The 21,224-nt window shown below is 33.1% G+C and overlaps 4 protein-coding genes across 9 annotated transcripts; 1 reads left to right on the top strand and 3 right to left on the bottom strand.

Moving 5' to 3' along the window:
* Positions 1-2,265: 2,265 nt before the first annotated feature.
* Positions 2,266-4,351, top strand: LOC109012032 (universal stress protein PHOS32-like). The gene is made up of 4 exons (XM_018993460.2): positions 2,266-2,661; positions 2,790-2,899; positions 3,002-3,120; positions 4,024-4,351. Exons 1-4 carry the CDS (start codon positions 2,487-2,489, stop codon positions 4,106-4,108), a joined length of 489 nt encoding a protein of 162 aa, XP_018849005.1. The 5' UTR covers positions 2,266-2,486; the 3' UTR covers positions 4,109-4,351.
* Positions 4,352-7,809: 3,458 nt separating this feature from the next.
* LOC109012034 (glutathione S-transferase U8-like) lies at positions 7,810-8,671 on the bottom strand. Its single transcript, XM_018993469.2, has 2 exons — positions 8,354-8,671; positions 7,810-8,189 (listed from the first exon to the last, which is right to left on the bottom strand). The coding sequence occupies exons 1-2, from the start codon at positions 8,666-8,668 to the stop codon at positions 7,845-7,847; spliced, it is 660 nt and encodes a 219-aa protein (XP_018849014.1). The 5' UTR covers positions 8,669-8,671; the 3' UTR covers positions 7,810-7,844.
* Positions 8,672-14,417: 5,746 nt separating this feature from the next.
* Positions 14,418-18,251, bottom strand: LOC109012033 (syntaxin-52-like). Of its 6 annotated transcripts, none has more exons than XM_018993465.2 (6): positions 18,006-18,251; positions 16,691-16,913; positions 15,380-15,585; positions 15,176-15,276; positions 14,989-15,033; positions 14,418-14,749 (listed from the first exon to the last, which is right to left on the bottom strand). In XM_018993465.2, the coding sequence occupies exons 2-6, from the start codon at positions 16,906-16,908 to the stop codon at positions 14,618-14,620; spliced, it is 702 nt and encodes a 233-aa protein (XP_018849010.1). In that variant the 5' UTR covers positions 16,909-16,913; positions 18,006-18,251; the 3' UTR covers positions 14,418-14,617. The 6 variants fall into 6 exon arrangements, with proteins under 6 accessions (XP_018849010.1, XP_018849009.1, XP_018849011.1 ...); XM_018993464.2 differs by lacking the exon at positions 18,006-18,251 and adding an exon at positions 17,186-17,827; XM_018993466.2 differs by lacking the exon at positions 18,006-18,251 and adding an exon at positions 17,786-17,833 and having other exon boundaries at positions 14,479-14,749.
* Positions 18,252-20,209: 1,958 nt separating this feature from the next.
* On the bottom strand, positions 20,210-21,224 carry LOC108979182 (glutathione S-transferase U8-like). Its single transcript, XM_018949788.2, has 2 exons — positions 20,823-21,224; positions 20,210-20,633 (listed from the first exon to the last, which is right to left on the bottom strand). The coding sequence occupies exons 1-2, from the start codon at positions 21,147-21,149 to the stop codon at positions 20,283-20,285; spliced, it is 678 nt and encodes a 225-aa protein (XP_018805333.1). The 5' UTR covers positions 21,150-21,224; the 3' UTR covers positions 20,210-20,282.

Below are 21,224 nucleotides of genomic sequence, written 5' to 3'. Positions count from 1 at the left end.
TGAAAAAACGGTCCATATTCTTAACTTTCAAATCTCTGGCTTCACTACCTATCACCTGACTTTCCCCCGCAATTGCATGCAGTTCACTACATTGACAATTTCGTGCCTCCTTTTCCCTTTCAAAATCGAGAATTTCTTGGAAAGAGAAATGCAAATTCCATTTGAAGTAAATTGCGTGTCGGGTTTTGAAGTTTGAAGGACTTGTGCTTATTTAGCTGCAAGTTGATTAATCTGGTTTTTTCCAAGACTTTACCTTCCAACCTTCTCTCTCTCTCAACCTCTGGAGCATTGGTAATGGACTAGCCAAATGTCAATACAAGTCTAAACTTTAACTAGATGTGAGAAAAAGCCTCTACATTGGACTAGCCAATGGTCCAAAGTTTAAGACTTGATGAATAGTAAATTTTAAATCCTCTCCAAATATGGCTAGCTATTATTCACAATGGAAATCAATATTTAATTATTTCATCACTTTCCTCTCTCTTTGAATGGTAAAATATGCATGGCATGCACATTATTTCTACTGATTGATAGAGTAGACATATTATTTCTACAAAGCATGAAGATCTAAGAAATATATAAATTGTATTTACAAAAAAAAAAAAAATATTATATTATTATTTTAACTTTATAATGGCTAGTCTAATGTGGACTCACCTAGTCAAAAATTAATATTATAGTAAAAAATTAAGATTCTAGCCAAATTTTAGACTTGACAATGGCTAGACCATTTTATTTCTTTAGCCAAATTGAGTTGGCTAGCTAAACTTTGGCTAAATTTTATATATGGCTAGCTCACTACAAGTGGTCTTACTTTAAAAATGGCCAAAGCTTACGTTTTATTTCTTTAGAGAGAAGCTTATGATATAGATGCAATTTCAACTTAAGGGTCCTATTCATGTCACATAGATAATTAGAAATATTGGCAGGAAATGATTATGACACTTTAGTAAGAATGAATTTTAATTATTAAACTACCGTACATTTAATATAGAGTTGAAAGTTGATCATTTAATACTATAACTTGTTTTATTTCACGATAAAAGTATATGAGAACATGTAGTTACTGGTGAGTTATTGTTTTAATTTGTTCATCAATTATTAAGTGACATTGTTCATCAATTATTATATTAGTTTTTTAAAATAATAAAATCAATAATTAGTGGATTATGCATATTAATACAAGAAATTTGAAATGAATTAAGAACATAATACATAGTAATTATTTTTCATCATACAAACTCAACTTCAAAAAGAATCAAATATTTTCCACATGATCTTTTGATGCCAGGTCCTGTTTGTAACTTGGATTGAACTCAGTTCAGCCTAATTTTAAGTTGAGTCTAACATCTAAACACTCAACTTTTAAATCACTAAACTCATCTCAATTTAAAATCTCTTTACATATAGAACTCATAACTTTTTTTAACTCAACATTTCTTTATATGTGAGATCTATAACTTTTTTTAAATTTTTATAAATACATCTAAACTCATCTTAATATCTAAATACATTTAAATTCATTTTAATAAACTCTATAAAATTTATTACATTATCTTAATTTACTATTATTTATAAAAAACACAGCTCATTTTAATTTAACTCCAAATCTAAAATGGGCTTGTACCGGTACTGAACACAATATGTTTTTCTGTACTGAACCCAATATGTTTTAAGAAAAGCCACTATATTTATGAACTGTAATCACCGTTCAAGTCTTGTTTGGAGTTATCGATGGTGTAAAATATTATATATTTTTTTATTTTATTTATATATATTTAATATTATAAAATATTTTTTAGAAAATAAAAAATTATAATATTATTAAAAAATATTTATTTAATCATTAAATAAAAAAAAAATTAAAAAAATATATAACGGTACCGGGAGGTTGAGAGTAGCTTTACTCATTTATGAAAAGTCGTATTTGAATTTTCTATATATTGTTCTGTAAACATTTGGTGGATCGAAAGTCTTGGTATTGCAAGAATTTCTTTGTGTGACGGTCACTTTTACCTTTATCTTCCTGACGCGTTCCTCGAGGTTGATCCCATCACCTGAAGCTTCACGGAGAACCCATTTTGCGTCCAAAACAAATCCAAAGTCCAATAAGGCCATCAACATATACTTTTCCAACGGTCCGTAAGCACTCGCCGGTGGACCCATGCCAAGACGTGGATGGTCCTGATTAAAGTAAACCTTAAAGCAAGAGTGCAGCGTGGAAGCATTCAAGCACCCATATTATTCTAGCCAGTAGCCAGCCAGCATACCGCTATTTGTGTTGCATGCCTTCTTTGTTAAGCATAAAAAACGCATCCCGTAATGGCAAAGTTTTGTCTTCTGGAGAATCTTAACTTTTATCTTTTTGATTGACGTTCACACGCCAAACCTGTTGCTCCTGATTTTCCTGATCTGACAGACCATTACTAAAGCCAGAGGTAGCCGAAGAAGAAGAGGAGGGAGCAGCAGCTTTGAGACGACAGAAAATGGTCAAGGATAGGAAAGTAGGTGTGGCCATGGACTTCTCAAAGAGCAGCAAGCACGCTCTGCAATGGGCAATAGATAATTTGGCCGACAAAGGAGATACCCTTTTCATCATCCACATCAACCCCAACTCTGTCGATGAGTCTCGTCACCAGCTTTGGGGAAAATCTGGCTCTCGTGAGTATCTTAATATTCAAGCTTTTCTTTTTCTTTTAAAAAACTGAATATATACTAATGATCAAGATCATGATCTATACAAACTCTGACCCGATCTAATTTGATATGGTTTTTTTTTTTTTTTTCAGCTCTTATTCCTTTGACTGAGTTCAGAGAGCCCGAGATTATGAAGAAGTATGATGTTCAGACTGATATGGAAGTTCTTGACACGCTTGACACTGCAGCGAGACAGAAAGAGGTTTTTCTTTTTCTGGAGTTTGTTTTTCTTTTCCTTCTACACCCGGCGTTGGAATCCAACAATTTTTATCTTAATCTGTATAAATTAATGTGGGGGTTTTAGGTAAACATTGTTACGAAACTGTACTGGGGAGATGCGAGGGAGAAGCTTGTAGAAGCTGTTGAAGATCTGAAGCTGGATTCTTTGGTAATGGGAAGCAGGGGGCTTAGTACCATCCGAAGGTCACTTTTCTGATTTTCCTCTAACCAAAATCTCATATACTGCCTTTTTTTGTTTTTTTTTTGTTTTTTATTTTACATTCTTCATCATGTTTATAAATAGGTAAGAAAAAGAAAAGGAAATAATAAATCCTACAGAAGTTTTCAATCTCTACTGAGGTCCTTCTCTCTATCCAACCGTTGGCATCCTTCCGAGTTTGGAACTTTGGTTCCTCCTCCTGTCCGGCCAACGTTGGATCCATTCATAGAGTTTTTGTCTTTGGTTCGTAACATCAAGACAAGACGCACTGATCTACCTAAGATCACCGCACGTCTTGCCAATTGACTTTTCAGCTGCCGATTTTTCAGACGGTCGAAGAAAACTGATCAAAAGAGCGGTGTATGAGTCTCACACACGGCTCATACCGCTTCAAGTGAAAGTAGGCTTGAAAGTCTACTTCAATCAGTCCAAACTAATAAGATGCAGCACACAATCCTTCATTTACAACAAGAAGTATTATAGTTTGTTTATCAACTAGATTAAAATTGTTTTAAGCGATTTTTTCTGATAGAAAATGGATGTGAGGCAAATTTTTGATTCTAGATTTTTTTTCTTATTTTTGTGATGTATTTATTAGTTTTGAGAAGACTATAGATGACTTTTATCTCATATCCTGTAATTTGCTAATTTATCTATAAATATTTTCTGAAAAAAAAAACCCTAAATTTTACGGGAAAAAAACATATGAAATACTTTCTTCTTTATTTTTTTGGCTTTCTTTTTTCTATTCATTTTCTTTCTCATCATCTGCATTTAAGACATGTACCTAAAAATATTTTCCAAGATATTTTAAAATTTCAGTGACGTGGGTCGGCCACTTGATTGTAGATATATTCTGTGCCTTACATTCCTGTTTTCCAAAACAGGATTCTGGTGGGAAGCGTGAGCAACTATGTGATAACGCATGCTACTTGCCCTGTCACCATCGTCAAGGATTCAAACTCTGCTTAGCCTTCATTTCAGTCATTTGGATTTTGGTTTTTGAGTAATGATATGTAGACAATATATTGTATAATTATGTAAAATATTATAAAAAATATTATATATAAATAATTTTTCTTATTTTTAGTGCTCTGTTGTTACCTATTTACCGTACCATTTACAGTGCTCCTTTTCTATGTTTTCCTGAATTAAGTTCTGTGCTTAATTACAGTCAATTACGAAGTATAATGTCTTTTGTTTTCTTAACAAAAACGTTAATCCCTTTGGTAATTGGCATATTTTAGGGAACTTCTTCTTCATTTTTATTTATTTTTCTTACTAAATGTGTGGTGTATGAATGATATATAGAAAAATTCAACTAGTTTAAGATGAATATAACAAACAAAAATTAAAAGAAAAATAAACAAATAAAAAAAGTATAGTGTGTGTTGTATAAAGATGATAAATAGTAAAATATTTAATTTAATTTAGAGAAATTCTATTTACAATCTTAGTGTGAACTTTGTATGCAGTCTCATTGATAAATGACGGTAAAAAAAAAAAACATCATTTTAAAAAGAATTTTAATTTTTTTTAAACATAACTATACGATTTTGCATGAATAATCTTTATTTAGAGATTATATGTAGACTAACTCTTTAATTTGTAGAGCCAATTTTGAGATAGACAGTCGTGAGTGGTGACATGTACAAGTCTCAAACATGCAAAATGTCGCATATTAATAAAGGAACATGGATAATGAACCAATGATATCATATTTACGTACTCATTCTTCACTTAAAATGAAGTTGTAAAAAAAATTAAAAAAACTATTCGTGGGTGACCTAAAACATGTTATTTGTAGAACTTGCACGTTACGAAAACGGTCCACTTTACTTGGTTTTCTTTTCTCAATTTTATCCACCATGTAAGTAGTTGAAAATGTCGCTTCCTAACCTTAGTAATGGTTGTCCAGATGGCTAATTTAAGAAGGGTGAATTGGGTTTATTTTTAAAAAAGTAACAATTATATATCAAATGCATAATTTAAAATATAAACAAATTACTAAATAGTAATATATATAAAAAGTAAGGATAAGAGATATGCAAACTTAGTTTTCAACGAGACCCAGTCCTACTACCTATGTTTTTGTCTCAAGCTATCAGAATTTGATTATTTCCAAATTTACTATTTAATCTTATTCGGGTGGAGATAGAAACATATTACATATTTGAGCAAAAATACTTCAAAGGATTAGTGTTGAACACCTTCTACATTAACAATCACCTTATTACGAGTGGTGATTCAGTTATTACTTGTGTAGAACTTTGACTACACTCTCAATGGTTATACATACCCTTTTAATACTTATACAAGAATTGATATTGGGTTGATTATCAGCTTACACTCTTCAATGAGTGAAATGAAACAATACAATGCAAATTATATATCTCTAAAAAAAAACAAGTCTTAAGACTCAATACTAGAAAAGAGAGATTGAAAGCTCTTGATAAAAGAATGTTGTAAAATTCATAGTTGTGTAATTTTGAAGATCTGAAATGAGCTATTTATAGATATATGAGACTTCATTTTCAAATTTAAAATGATTCCAATATCAAAAAAGAGCACCATTCATTTTTTTTTTTTTAAATTTCCAAACAAAAGCTTCTTCTTTTTACAATTGTTAAGGACAACATTAATCATTTTTCAAAATTTTCAAATAAAATCTTTTACTTTTTTAATATGTCAAAAATAGTATCATTTACTTTTCAAGATTTTCACATGAGCGTGACATGTTTGAGATTTGAAAAGAGAATGATGCTCTTTTGACACATGTAAAAGTAAAATATGAAAGTTGTGTATAAAAATACTCTTAGCCTCGGTTTGGCTTGAAAATTCATATAAACTCATATCATCTCATTATTACAAATTTTCAAAATTTTTATACAAAATATAATAAATAATTCAACTTTTTCAAATCTCAAAACAATAATAAAATAAAAAATAATATTCTAATAATATTTTATTCAACTCATCTAAAACCATCTCAACTCAACAATGAATCCAAACGGGACTGCGCTTCATTTGTAAACTTTTTCATTTTCTTGATCATGTTTAATTTGTTGACGTCTTTGGTCTTCGAGACTTCATTATGTGGACAATTTGAGATTCCTTTATATTTGAACTCGGTTTGTTATCATCAAAATGTATAAGTAGATATAGTATGATACTTGAAACCTTGAACTCAACAGTGATACCGAAGAAAATACATACATATGTATTAGTAAAAACATGTTATATAAATGTAAATATGATATGTACGTAGTATATATAAAATTTATAGAGTAAACGAATACGATCAAATTTTAAACAAATTTATTTTGGTTACAAGTTGATTGTAAATTCTTGTTGTTACTTTGATATTTGTTAATAAAAATTGTAATTTCGATTCATTCAAGCTTTTTAATCATATTTTATTAATGAGAAAAATAAGAAACTTAAAAAAAAAAATTGATTGACTAAGTACTCGACTCAATTGAGCTCGACTGATCATTTTAAACAAATTGAGTCAAGTTTGAGCTTAGGTCATGTTTGGGAAGTGAGATCTCTCATATCAAAATTTTTCATAATTTTATTTCTAAACATCATTTAAATATAAAATACTTTTTAATTTTAAATCTTCAACTTTTTCATCCAATTAATATCTAATTATTGCAAATATTTAAAACTCCCAAACAAAACATAAAAAATAATTCAACTTGTTCAAATTAAAAAAAAAATTATATTAAAAAATCATATAATAATAATTTTTTAACTTTTTAATATTTTTATTCAATTTTTTCGCTCTCATTTTTCAAAACTCAATAAAATATCTTAACTCAAATCATTTCACTACTATTTACAATTATTTTATTACTATTAACAGAATTTTCATCTTATCTCATTATTCAAATAGAGTGGAAAAAATACAATCCAAATTAAGAATAAATGATAAGATGTTGATATTTTCATTACAATCCATTTCATTACTATTTACATAATTCTCATCTTAACTGCTGATATTTTCGAGCTAGGCTTTGAACAACCCCAATTCATCCAAACTCGAACCAAATACAATCCAAATTAAGAATAAATGATATGTTCAAGCAACAGCTCTAACAATTTCAAAACTGGGGAAAAAAACATTGGGTGAAACATATTACTGGTTAATTAGTTTTTATCTCTTACACCTAATAACCAATTAATTTCCGAACATATACTAATTATAGGATGTTACCACGAATTAAAAATCATAAATTCACGGAATTTCGATTCCCTTCGTTTGTTTGTTGATTTCGAGGTTTATGCACATAAAATTGATCATCAGTGTTCTTATAATTTGATTAATTTGTTCCCCTCTCATGCGAGGTGTTCAAAGATGGAGTACTTTCTGATCTACCCCACCCCTTTAAAAAAAAAATAAAAATATATAGGAAATTTAGGGCCTAAAAATTATCAAAAATAAAGTGGAAAAAAAAAAAAAAAAACAGATCTATTATAAGCCTTTGGAGATGAAATGAAAACCGAAACAGAGTACCCCAGAGTCATGAAACCATGATAGACAGACAAACAAATTAATATGATGAAATGCCTAATTAATATTATAAATTTTTAATGGCACTAGTGGTGGATTTTATTCGCTAGATTTTGACGATCGACCACCAACTGCATGTGAGTACGTAGAACTGTGCTGGTGTAAATTCAGGATCAATATCTATTTGGCCGGCTAGCTCCCGAAGAGATTTTTCAAAAACACAGTAAGTTCGTCTTTGGGAGGTAAGTTTTCCTTGACAGCACTTGTGCTTACAAACTCATGGCTCCATTTGCTGAGTTTTGGAAATTTCTCTCTTGTCATCAACTCCACTCCCGACCCTTCTTCAAAACTTCTAAGCCAAAGGCTTAGCACATCTGCCACAATATCTACCAATCCAATTGTCTCTCCTCCAAAGAACCTCTTTTCCTTTTCCTTTAGCTCCTTCTCTAATAACTGGAGAAGTTCAGTTACTTCTTCCACTGCCTTCTCACGCCCTTTCTCTTCCCCCCAGCATGCTCTCCGTATTGCAGGCAGCAACTGCAAAAACAAAACAATTAAAGACAAATAGTACTCAAGTTGTTGGGAAGAATATTAAGGTGTACGAGTGCATGCATGCATGCCAAGACATTTAGGTGTACGAGTTTCCAATATTAGAAATTAACATTACAAGCTAGCAAGCTAATTAGAGACAATATGTATACCTTGTCATCAATGAACATGGCCCAGAAACGTGCAACAGCTCTCTCGTAGGGTTCTTTGGGAAATATGGGATAGCCTTGCCAGGTCTCATCGATGTATTCAAGAATGACAAGGGATTCCAAGAGAGGGTTTCCGTGGTGTACAAGCACGGGAACTTTCTCATTGATGGGGTTGTATTTGAGAAGCAAAGGACTCTTGTTGAATAAATCTTCTTCAATGTATTTGTACTGGACTACTCCTTTTAGTTTCAGCGCAATCTTTACTCTGCAACTAAAAGGACTTGCCCACATACCCAGCAACGATAATTCTTCTGCCATTTTCGACAACAGTACTTCGTGTTCTCTCAACTTCCCGGACTTTTAACGATTTTATGATGTTATTCAAATGCTTGTGCCTCTAAAGTTTGGGGGTTGGATCCCTTTATATAGCCATATATATATGCACGATCCAATGTCGAGGTTACCTGGGAATGCCTTTGCGCCTCAAGTTATTGATCTGTAATTAATTAATACGGCCTGTACATGATATTTTGATTAAGATATTGAATTTCTATTGTATATTATGGTCAATAATTATGGTAAGAAAAAGCTGGGAGTTGGTACTTGGAGACTTTCCGATGATTGACCGGGGAAGAGAAGAAACTACCAATGGCTGGCTTTACCTGTTGGATTATTGAAACTCTAGATTCGAAATAGTCGGGAATCCCATATCTATTAAATCCTTGGATATAGGTGGGACGATGGACTCATATGATCAAATATGTCATTGATGATCTTTTATCTCAAGATTATGAGCTGAGAGCTGATGTCAGCCATGAACATGCTAACACCAGTGAGCGTTTGCTACACAATAATACAGACAACAAAATATAATATTACAAAAAAATGGGGTTGGTACGAAATGCTAATTAAAGGGACCCCATGAATTCGGGTGTCCACCAATTTAGAATCTGCCTGTGATATACATGATATGGTTTTTATCTCACATTATTTAATTAATTAATTATTTTGTTTGTAAGAAGAGATCGGATTATAATTCGATTGTCTTTCTAAAGTTTCCTTGTGGTACGTACGTACTTAATGAGTCATCATTGAAAATTCGAAAGATGTTAGTCAAAGATTAAAAAAAAGGGAAAATGCTAGCTGTCCTGATTTCTTTTTTATTTATTTTTATTTAATGATTAAGAAAATATTTTTAATAATATTGTAAGTTTTTTTAAATATTTAAAAATGTTAATAAAATACTGTTGATATTTTTTTAATAGATTATATTATTTTTATCTTTCACCCGTCTCTCTCGTTTTCTGTTTTCAAGTTTTGATTTTTGAAATAGGCCGAAATGATCTGGGTTTGATATCTTTGACTCTATCAACCCACGTGTTTGTAATGCTAGTCATACTTGCTCTAATGGATGGAAAACTAGCCGACTCTTCTGTTACTAGAATTTAGGAGCAGTAATGCTAGTGTAGGTTCCGTAACATAGTAAACTTGTTATTTCAAAAGCCTTCAGCTTTTGCCTTTCAAAAATTTCTTTTTAAAGGTGGCTGGGTTTATGTACGAGGAGATAGAAAAAAGTTATTCCTTTAGCTTGCTTTGCATAGTGAAGAAAAAAAAGGAAAAATAACGTAAGTGAGTATCGAGATATTGAGAGTTTTCAGACAAAAGATATGTGTTATTATTAGAGGAGCTTTGAGCTCAATATCTTGTGCAGAGCTTATTCGAGCTATACGATGATCAGTTGGACTGTTGTATCCTGGAAGAGATAAGTTAAGAGAAGATTTGCTGTACCGGTTCAATTGAAATTTTAGATACTGTAGAGGGCTTGAATCTCTTTAAAGAGAGCGAGATTTCCGTGCCTCAGTCTAAACTGATTTCGTTTGAACTTTTCATTTCATTGTAATTTTTCATTTTATTACTATGAATTTCACTAACAAATACATGTAAAAAAAAATATAGATAAAATATACTAGCAGCCCCAGCATTGGTTGTAGAGTAACCCTGAAAAAAAAGAGTGATGCAACATCCACGGGTGGAATCCCCCGATGGATGCTACTGACAAGGCCAAATGGCCTTTTTCTTTTAATTTTTTTATACCCTTCAGTATTTAAAAAAAAAAAAATTACAACATCATTAATTTTTTTCCTTAATCATTAAGTAAAAAAAATAAAAATAAAAAGATAATCGGTGGAATCCATCAGTGGACTAAGCGCGCATTATTAAAAAAAAAAATGTAGAAAGAAATTAGTGTTAATTTAAGAAAAAGATAAATTACACATTGTATCTTTACGCTATATATCATCCATTTTATAATGTAAACAATTATATTCTTATATATATTACACGTTAAAGCATCCTCCATTCTTTTTTGATGTCTCGTAGATTTCATTAATAATTAAATCTTCTAGCTACTCCCAATGGCCAGTTCCTGCATGAATTGCCAATAATGATTCCTTCAGACATGTCAATTGGACAAATGCATCGACCCCTTAAACTATCAAAACGTTAGAATGTATATAACACACCATGTTATAATCATTTTCTCAGAAAATGACATTCATTAATAGGCAAAGTTTAAGAAGTTACAACTATTTATGAAAATTACAAACAACCCTAGTAATTTAAACTGTTACAATTGGTGGATCCTTCCCACTGTGAAAGTTCAATAAACACAATGAAATTTTAATAACTGGTATGCTTCCAATTACATTATTGGATGTTGCCCATTGCACAATACTATGCACGCATTGATTTTGAGAACGGTGTATTTTCACTACTTCCCAAGCCACAAAATTGTTCAACATTAGTCTTGTGTCCCTTATGATGTCTTCTGCTATCCAATCTTGAATATCTTCTGGTTTTGTCAATGCTGATATAGTTCTTTGGGAGTCTCCTTCAACTATGATATTCATTATATGTCTGGATTGAGCTTCTTTAACTCCTATGAACGCTGCCAGTGCTTTCCCTAAATTTGGATTGCAATTCCCTAACTGTTCAGCTACTATGAATATGATTTCTCTACTGTGTAATCTGCAAATTGCAACTGAGGTGCTACCATTTGGTCTCACTGCCACATCAAAAGTAATTGGGATTTTCCATAGGGAGAGAGGGTCCATCTTTTCTCGACCTCATTTTTTTGTTCCTTCGAATCCCATGCATTGCAGTGGTCCCTATATGAATGGCTTACTCTTGAAACAAATTGTTCTATAGAAATATTTAGAGAGTCATGCAAAATCTGATTTCTATAGAACCATAGATTATCCATTGCAATTACAGCAAAAAGTTGAAACTTGTGGATGTCAGTATCTAAGATTTGAAGGTTATGAACAAGGTCTAATATACACACAACCCAATGGTGGAGATCTTGTCCAATGGAGGAGATGTTAAGGGTTCTCTGATGCGGATTGGGGGCAGTGGGGTTCTTTGAGAATTTGGTCTTCATTACATCTGCCAAAGGTGGTATTTTCAGCCCTCATCCATGGCCCATATTGAGAGATTTCAGGTACAACAGAAAACAGAGGGCAAGCTTGAGCTAAGTGTCCTAGACATCCATAAATAAGCATAATAGAATTCTGAAAGCCTTTCATATTTGATTAATATCTTCTTCAGTTCATGGTTTGGCCTTGCCAAATCAAAACCTTCTGGAAGAGGTTTTTCGATGTTGATTTCCACCTTCATACGCAGATATCTTCTAAGTACTACACCAAATATAGAAGCTTCATCTACTTCAATGAGGTTTCCTAGAACTTGCCCTATTTTCTTAGCATTACGGATTGTCGGTATTTCCATGAAGAGTCCATGGATTTGAACCCAAAAGACTGCATAGTTCAGAGCTACTGAGCCCTGGTGGCCAGTGGCTTAGGACCTAATGATATCCCTTGAAATTCCATGGACGGTTTGCTAGCACCCTATCTCCTTATCTTGTTGGTTTGGAAATGTAAATAGGAAGGTATTGATGTTTATATCTTCAATTATGAGACCTAAGATAAAGCTCCAAACAAATTTTATTATTGCATGGAAAGTCTGTTTGTTCATGGGTTTTGAGGATATCAACTTCCCTACCAGAGTTAAATTGGAAAAGTGATTGACAAGGCCTCCTTGGTTCAAATTGGATATCACTCCATGTTAAAGCTTATGCTTGCCTTATAAGCTTGTCAATGTCGGATTGTTGTGATGACATGTTTGACGTGTTGTGTGCTGAAGTTCTTTGTGGTGGAGGTATACTGAAGGCTGGAAGTGTTTTATGGGAGAGTTATGAAGGCTGGATGCGTTTGAGAGTTGGGGGAGAGTTGTGAAGTCTAGATGTTTGATGGGTATTTGAGGAGGTTTGGAGGGGAATTCTACTAAGAGGGGAATAACCCACATGGGAGGTAGAGAGAACTCATCCTAGAGAGAGAGAGAGAGTTGAGAGAAATCACCATGTTATAATCTTATTATCAAATATGTATTACATTATAGCTTTTTCACCATTTTCAACAGTCATAATTGCGGAGGGTGCTATAATATGAAGAAAAATAGTAGTTTGAAGTTGCAACTCGTGATCAAAAATATCTAGTTGTTTGGGTACGTTCGTCTTGGCTTGTAAAAGGGATAAGAATTGGAGGATGCACAATGTAGTTTTTTTTTGTCTTGAAAAATATTAATTTGATCACCATTCACAAAACAATATATAGAAATTTATAGATAAATTTATAACCACCTGCCAAAATCTTAAAAAGCACCACCTGCCAAAATCTTAAAAAGCGCAAACCATTTTTTTTTTTTTTTAGAAGAGGACAGGATCCCGAATTTTATAGATAGCCCTCACTTGTAGCGGAGGAAAACCGTGGTTACAACAGGATACCTAGGGGATACAAGTAAAGTTCCAAAACCTAGGTATCGTAAACTAAAACCGTCCAGGAAACAAAACAATTACCAGAAAAGTACAATTTGAAGCAAACTTACAGCCCTAGACAGGAAGGAACCTGCAAAAGAGAAAACCAGAGAGAAACAAGAACATATACATACCTTGAGTGAGTAAGACAGTAAAAACTAAGAACCACTTACCAAGGAAAACCTCTACGATATCCGCAGATAAGGTAAACCAATTCTATCCATGCGGAGAAGGCCTCTGAGGCGGCTAGGAATCTCACCAGACCAGTCATAATTTAAACCCTCAGCTCCCCTTTTAGCTAGGAAGTCAGCGACAACATTACCTTCGCGAAAGACATGATGCAATCTGTAATCCAAGCAGTTAAGATAACCATGTAACTCTTCCCAGAAATCCTCTAAGTACTAGATATTACAACCACTCTTAGTGATCCAATTAACCAGCAGTTGAGAGTCCGTCTCAATTTCAACCCGAACAAAGCCCAAGTGAAAGCATCTACGAACCCCTTCCAGCAAGCTGCGCATCTCAGCAGTATTGTTAGAGCCCTGGTCCAAGAAAACAGAGTAGGCCGCAAGCAATCTCCCCCCATCATCACGTATTACACCCCCGGCTCCTGAAGGTCCAGGATTTCCAAAACCATTTGCAACAGTACATTAGTCTATAATAATATTGTTTCAAAACTGAGTTTATTAAATAATTAATCTTTCAATCAGCCACTATTTATTACCCACACCCTATAAAAAAAAAAAAAATTATCAAGTGTGGCGGTAAATAGTGATTGATACATAGCAAAACCCTTTATTAAAAGGGAAGAACTAAATAATTTTATTGGTAGCATAACACATGATTATATATCAAGAACGTTGCAAATAAGAGTGATTATGGACCACCTTGCACTTGATTCTAGTCTGATTTCGATCGACCATCACACTAATAATGTTAGCCATCCATATCGTTAATCATACTGCACTCATTATTGGTGATTAACAACTGTAACAAATGACAAATCCAAAGGTGAAGAACCGCTCAACGAAGCGAGATAGAAACGCTCATGTTGGCCTGAGAAGGGTGGCTTCGAGTGGCGGTGACTGAGATGGACTGAGCAGTCGAATCCACCGGAGAGAAAATCGAATGGCAACTTTTTCAGCTCATAATCGAAACGAGCTTCTTAAAGAAGCACATTCTGGAAATAATATAATATTTTCTTATCAAAAATATAATATTTATATATAAGCCGATTACAGAAGAAAGTTCGAAAGTATCTTAACACCTCAGACGTTCCGTTTCACAAACAAAGAACCAAAGTACAAGAAGCCAACTATTTTGTTAGAACCATCATATGAACAATTAAACCTGATTCGCGCCATAACAAAGAGACGTGGCAGGGCTTGCCATTGTTATTACAGATATTTTATCAACAACCATATGACAGCAACTAGAACCACGATCCCAATAACTGACAAGAGCATGGACATGCAAGAGCAACCACCCTTGGTGCGCTTATTCAAAATCGCCAAATGCTTCTGAACCCGCTGTTTTGACAATGGCAGAGACCACAAAAGAAACATGGTTAAAATTCACCCACCTTAAGTACTACATACATACATACATACATATATATATATTATGTGATGATAGCTATCTACAATAACCTCAGTTTAACAAAGGCAGTTACGAAAATTATTTTATTCTGTTGTTACATTTTGCAATTATGTCACTTGCTAAAGAAGGGTTTTGGTTGCCAGTTAGAAGTAGAGACTGAGTGTATTACCCGTAACCTACTGTCTGTAACATCAACATGTTGGTCCAAGTCATCCTGCAAAATGGAGGAGCAAGGAATTGAATATTCACGGTAACACAGTATCACAAACTATTTAATTCTAAATGACACTCAAAGACGAACAAAAAAGAAACTTCAGGTAACTAAACAAATCAACAAGGTAGGAGAAACCACATACAATCAGTCTAGTGTGTAGGTCAAGTTCTTCATTGACTGCTAATGCAATGTGTTTTGTACTTATGACAGTCTCCTCCAACTTCCCAAGACCCTCATCTTGCTCTGCTTCAAGAGCATACCACATAAAAAATCAACATTGCAGAAACATAGGCAATACAACATACCATAGGAACGTATTTTCCTCAATAATTGATTAGCAACTTGCCTTTCATGACCTGTCGTTGAAGCCCAACAAGGCCAGAGTTGTCCAGGCCAACTGTTCTGCTCAAGGCATCGGCTGGCTTTACTTCTGGGCCAAGTAAGCTGTCCCTGTTCGCAAAGTTTGACATGTTCAATGTTGAAGCCATCTGATTAACTTTTGACCTCAAACTTGCATGCATGTCCTTACGACGATTCATCTCCTTCTCCGATCTGTGTATCACCACAAGCAGATCAATAAACTTTAGGTAACATCTCTGGAATGCGAACCCAAGCAAATGATAAGCAAATATTGGAGTATACTTTTCAGTCCAACAGTGAAGAGCAGGTGTACCAACAAGATACAGACATAAAAATTCTTACCTACAAAGGCTAAAATCAGCAACCCCAAATTTGTTTGGATAAAACATCAAGGATTGGATTCACTAAACCTAAACTTTGTTTATCATGGGTACAGACTGCAGGTGACTAATAGAAGAAGGATATTGTGAAGATTTATAAAGGAAAACCCAGATATTTGAAACCACCTCTTCCGATTCTCACTATCCCCCCAATTTGACTTATGGTAGAACATGACAACCAGCAGTTCAAGTCATGAACTTTCCCAACACCACAAAATCCAGCGCCCAGAAGTTAAGAGGTGAGACTTCTATTATACAGCAGAAGTATCAACCAGTTAGCTGTTTCAGTTACAAAACTTCTTTTACTTCATTTACCTCCATATGATGTCCATGTCGTGCTCGAGTACTAGGATGCATGATCTTTGTATTTTTTTATTAAGTTCTTTTAATTTGGAAAAGAAAAAATATCTTACAAACTTAAACCTGTATTCACATAAACAGCCAATATACAATCTTTTTTGCCCCAATACAGGGTCCAAAGTTTGATGTAGCGCTCTGATTTTGATCAGAAAACAAATGAGATTTGGAAGACTTATCAACACAATAAATTGGGCTAAAGGCTATCAAGAGCCAAAAAACATGAGATGAGCACTAGATCAAATCCTTCTAAAAATAGTAATGCAAAAAATTTCAAGCCAAAAAAAAAAAAGTTTCCATCAAAGTAATGAACTACTCATCACAAAAGGATCAAATGAATCGCCAGCACACCATATGTATTAACATGGGAACCTTCCTCATGGGAAAATATGCACAACAATAGCACATTATTATACCAGATAACTGGAGTAAATATACAAACATTACTAGCATAAGGAAAAGGAAGACATGCAAGACAACATTTTTCCTCCTAAATCTATTTTGTGGTGAAACCATTCCTTTTCATAAAAGATTAGATACAGTAAATAAAGAAATCTTACATTGGCTGCTTTCCAGGGAGCTTCAGCAAAAGGGACTGTAAACTATCAAGTCTGGTCCCTAAAATCGTGATCTTCCTTCTTATGGCAGATGCATGACGCTGAGCGTCTGGTCCTGAGGCAGGCAATGAACTCCGTTCAGATATCATGCCATTGATATCATCAGCAAGTTTTACTGCTTCATTATATTCCTTCATCCATGAGTCTGCAGAAGAAGCCATTGACCCTGAAAGATAAAAGATGAATTAACAAATATACAATTTAAATGAAGGAAATTTCCTCACACAAATTCATGGTAAATAAGTTTAGCAATGATACAGAGACAATAAAATCTTCTTAACATTACGACGTTGTATAAAACGGTGCAATAGAGTAAAATTGAATATTAGTTTAACAAAGACATAAAAAATAGAAGGATAATAGCATAATGGACAGGATATTAGGTTAATAAAAGCAAAAGTTAGAGATCCAATAATCTATACTCCAATAGTAATTTACCTACATACATAAAGGAAACTTCTCCGCTGTGGCAGGATTAATGAATCACAGTTTGGTAAACTGTTATCTCAAAAACTTTAGCAACCAAGAAACAAGCCAACACAATGTATCTTACAAACACCAGCTAAGCTAACCAGCTGATAGTACCGAAAGCAGAAACCCACTAGCTGAGATCACACAAGCATCCAAGGAAATTTGACAAAACAAAACATATCGTTACATGATACAATTAAAGCAACCTTGTTTGCCAAATGAGGAGGTCTCAACTGAACCAAGCCTTAATCCAATTCCATTGGCCAACATATGGATTACGTGGATGGGCTTCATGAACCACTCTAAACCACTGTTTAAAAAATAATTCATATATATACAAGGGAAACGAGTCGGGCTAAGATAATTGCCAATTGTCTATTTCTTCATTGAATTATGAAAAGCCTACTCTATTCAGTGGTTTCCCAATATATGATAACAGATAATTTCATAGATTCCCCTCCCCTCCAATGGCAGAGAACCCAGGCGCTAAGTTTCACCTCGATAATCTATAATTACACAATAGAGAATTAAATCATGAACAAACCCGGGAATAAATTAAAAAATCACATAATTCTCAACCAGCAACTCGAGGAGCCAGGTCTGATCGCAGCCCTAGAAAAGTTGAAACAATAATCACATACATTATACAAAGAATAAAAGAGGCACGTTTAGGAGAACACGGCTATTGAATGAGTAGAGCATATGAGATTCACACGAAATTGAGCCTTGAAGGAAAGAGGATGCGGATCGAATTGAAGTGAGAGGGAATCAACGGACATAGAAATACCTGTCTCAAGAAATAAAGAATTATAGGACAGAATTGCTTTTGATGGTGATCAAGACGTCAACGTCTTGGAATGGGAGGCGACGTACGGCACCACAAACAACCGGCAATGTTTGTCCGGCTCCGTCGTCGTTTACGTCTATGTTTGTCCTGCGACGTTTCGTCGCTCGATGTAGATTTCCCTTCCTCTCCCCCACCTCTCTCTTCTTCCTCTAATTTTGTCCAATATGTTAATTCTAATAGCTTTGCCGCTCAACATTCGGCAGATCACATATTACGGATTATTTTTATTTATTTATTTTATTTTTTTAAAATTTATTAAAATTTTTTACTCATTACCTATATACCACATATTTAATAAAAAAAAATAATATATAATATATAGAAATTATAAATAGAATAAATTTATTCATCATTTATTTACTCATCATTTTCTTATTATTTTATAATATGATATTAGATAATTTATAAAATAATAAAAAAATTAAAAATTTAAATGATAAATAACATTATTATTTGTGTTGTAAAATTGTTGTGAAATGTATCATTAATTAAAGAAAAATGTTTTGCTTACGACAAAATTTCGAACCTATAAAATGACGTACAAGCTCCGCCCAAATGTCAACTTATATAAATTTCACAAAAGTTTTTAGTTAGGTAACATTTGTGCATTTCTTTAAAGAAAAAAAGGGATAATCTAGAATTAATATAAAAAATTAATTTTTTTTTAATAATAGAGCTTATTATTTTTCAAAAAAATTGTGAAGGACTTTTATATGTTGGGATTGTATTTAATATTATTCTTATCGTGAATTAGATCTGATAGATCTTATAAAATTATATCAATTTATAAATTTATTATAAAAAATATTTGTGACTGTAATACTTATTATAGAACAGAAACTACATAGAATTTTAATTAATAAAAAATCATCTTAAAAAACAGACTTTTTGTTGCCCATAGCGTCTTCCATGGCCATTTAAAGTGACGGTTAAATATAAATTTGGAAAATATGATTTGTCTGAAAGCAAATCGATTTATGTATCTTTTAATCAGTTTTTCACTACATATATATGATTCAAGATCAAGTAGATCTATTGTAAAAAACTTGTTAATGAATCAATCGTAAAGATACCTGCATATCAGCGTATCAAACGGCTTAACATCATGTGCGTCGCTTGTATTAAAAATTATAAAACTTAGAAATACTATGAAAAAGTGAAAGATTATTTAAAAAATAAATCTATAAAAAATAAAAAAAAAAGAAGAAAAAAACTATAAAAAACCAAATATAAAAAGAAAACTAAAAATTTAAAACAATATCAAACCTAAAAGTTCTCAACCTCGTTTGTTTTCACAACTTCTTTCAATTTATCTCATTTTCTCTAAGAAAAATTATATACATAAGCCTCACACTTTTGCACACCACTTAAAAGTATGTAAATTTATTCTTTTATCCTCATGTTTCATGAAATATGAAATATGAAAGATGAGGATAAAATAGTAAAATCACATATTTTTTAAATGGTGTGCAGAGTGTGAGGCTTACGTGTAGCATAACTCTTTATCTAATTATAACTTTTTTAAGTTTCCACACAAAATAAAATTAACAATTCATTTTTTTCAAATCTCAAAATAAAAATAATATTAAAAATATATATTCTCACAATATTTTATTTAACTTTTAACTTTAATCTCAATTCGTCTTATTTGCAAAAACAAACGATGTCTAAAAGTAAAAGAAGCCAAAATTTTAATCGAAGACTAGGCCCTATTTGGATAGTGAAAGTGTCTCATCTCATCTCATCTCATCTCATCTCTACAAATTTTTCAAATTTTCAAATAAAATATAATAAACAATTCATTTTTTTTTAAATTTCAAAATAAAAATAATATTAAAAAATAATATTCTAATAATATTTTATTCAACTTTCATTTAAAACTATCTCACCTCATCTCATTATCCAAATGGTGAAGACTATTGTGATCATTGATGTCAATTGGAATCATTGGAAATTTTGGGTTTAATATTTTAGCTGTTTTATTATAGAAAAAGAAGTCATAAGTTGGAGGATCATTCCGCGACCTTGCTTGCTGCAAAAGCACCGGCGGGTGATGGAGCAAATTAAGAACATTCATGGCATTTATTTATACGAACGATTCCAAATTAATTAAACAAAATCCAACACTAATTATGATAGACAAATTAAAATATTAATGAAATTACAAACTTGATCGTAAGAGAAATCAAGCCTATTTATTACATTGGTGCAGGATTATTAATTATTATTTTTACGAAAGTGATTTCGTAGAAAGGAAATGAGTTCCTCTCTGGGAGGTGCATTTTCCTTGATAACAGCACTGTTGCTCATAAACTCATCCCTCCAGTTGCAGAGTTTAGGAAATTTCTCTCTTGTCATCAACTTTACCCCAGAAGCTTCTTCATAAGCTCCAAGCGAGAAGCCTATGATGTTTGCAGCAATGTCTACCATTCCTATATTCTCTCCTCCAAAGAATCTCTTCTCCTTGAGCTCCTTCTCCATTAATTTTAGTAGTTCTGCTACTTCTTCCCCAGCCCTCTCACGCTCTTGCTCTTCGCCCCAGCAAGCTTTCAGTATCGCAGGCATGCACTGGAGGAAAAAAAAAAAAACCGCAAGTTTTGTTATGATCTGCAGTACTTTTTCTTCATTTCACTTCTTCAATTAGTTGTATGACTTGCTTTATAAGATGAAGATAGATAAATTGAGCTGGGACGGACTCAAAATGCCATGAAAATTAATAATGAAAAGCTATATAATTAGAGTAATATTATTGCGTACCTTGTCGTCAATGAACTTGGCCCAGAAACGTGCAAGGGATCTCTGATAAGGATCTTTGGGCATGAGTAAGGGATAGCCCTCCTGCCAAGTTTCATCGATGTATTCAAGAATAACAAGGGACTCCGCGATAGGCTTTCCATTGTGTACGAGGACGGGAATCTTCTTGTGGATGGGGTTGTATTTGAGAAGCGAAGGACTCTTTTTGCCTAAATCTTCTTCAATGTATTTGTAGGGCACTCCTTTCAGTTTAAGAGCAGCCTCTATCCTGCGACTGTAAGGGCTTGGCCAAGCACCAAATACCACCACCTCATGATGATCTTCTGCCATTATCTTATGTATAGTATAACTCGATGGTACGTATCGCGTGGTTTTGTAGTAGTTAACAAAGGTTGTAGTACTGAA

Source organism: Juglans regia, chromosome 3 (assembly GCF_001411555.2).
Source record: "Juglans regia cultivar Chandler chromosome 3, Walnut 2.0, whole genome shotgun sequence".
NCBI classification, from domain to species: Eukaryota; Viridiplantae; Streptophyta; class Magnoliopsida; order Fagales; family Juglandaceae; genus Juglans; species Juglans regia.
The sequence above is the reverse complement of the archived record's forward strand: the minus strand, read 5'-3'. Positions and strand labels throughout refer to the sequence as shown.

Excerpts from the sequence above, each read along its gene's own strand:
- LOC109012034 (XM_018993469.2), bottom strand. The coding sequence starts at position 8,668 with ATGGCAGAAGAATTATCGTTGCTGGGTATGTGGGCAAGTCCTTTTAGT. Across the intron at positions 8,190-8,353 it reads CCATGTTCATTGATGACAAG|TTGCTGCCTGCAATACGGAG; the intron begins GTATACATATTG and ends TTGTTTTTGCAG.
- LOC109012032 (XM_018993460.2), top strand. The coding sequence starts at position 2,487 with ATGGTCAAGGATAGGAAAGTAGGTGTGGCCATGGACTTCTCAAAGAGC. Across the intron at positions 2,662-2,789 it reads TTGGGGAAAATCTGGCTCTC|CTCTTATTCCTTTGACTGAG; the intron begins GTGAGTATCTTA and ends TTTTTTTTTCAG. Across the intron at positions 3,121-4,023 it reads GGGCTTAGTACCATCCGAAG|GATTCTGGTGGGAAGCGTGA; the intron begins GTCACTTTTCTG and ends TTTCCAAAACAG.
- LOC108979182 (XM_018949788.2), bottom strand. The coding sequence starts at position 21,149 with ATGGCAGAAGATCATCATGAGGTGGTGGTATTTGGTGCTTGGCCAAGC. Across the intron at positions 20,634-20,822 it reads CCAAGTTCATTGACGACAAG|TGCATGCCTGCGATACTGAA; the intron begins GTACGCAATAAT and ends TTTTTCCTCCAG.
- LOC109012033 (XM_018993463.2), bottom strand. The coding sequence starts at position 17,548 with ATGAATTATTTTTTAAACAGTGGTTTAGAGTGGTTCATGAAGCCCATC. Across the intron at positions 15,586-16,690 it reads CTCCCTGGAAAGCAGCCAAT|ATCGGAGAAGGAGATGAATC; the intron begins GTAAGATTTCTT and ends GGTGATACACAG. Across the intron at positions 14,750-14,988 it reads TTACAGACAGTAGGTTACGG|CGGGTTCAGAAGCATTTGGC; the intron begins GTAATACACTCA and ends TTGTCAAAACAG.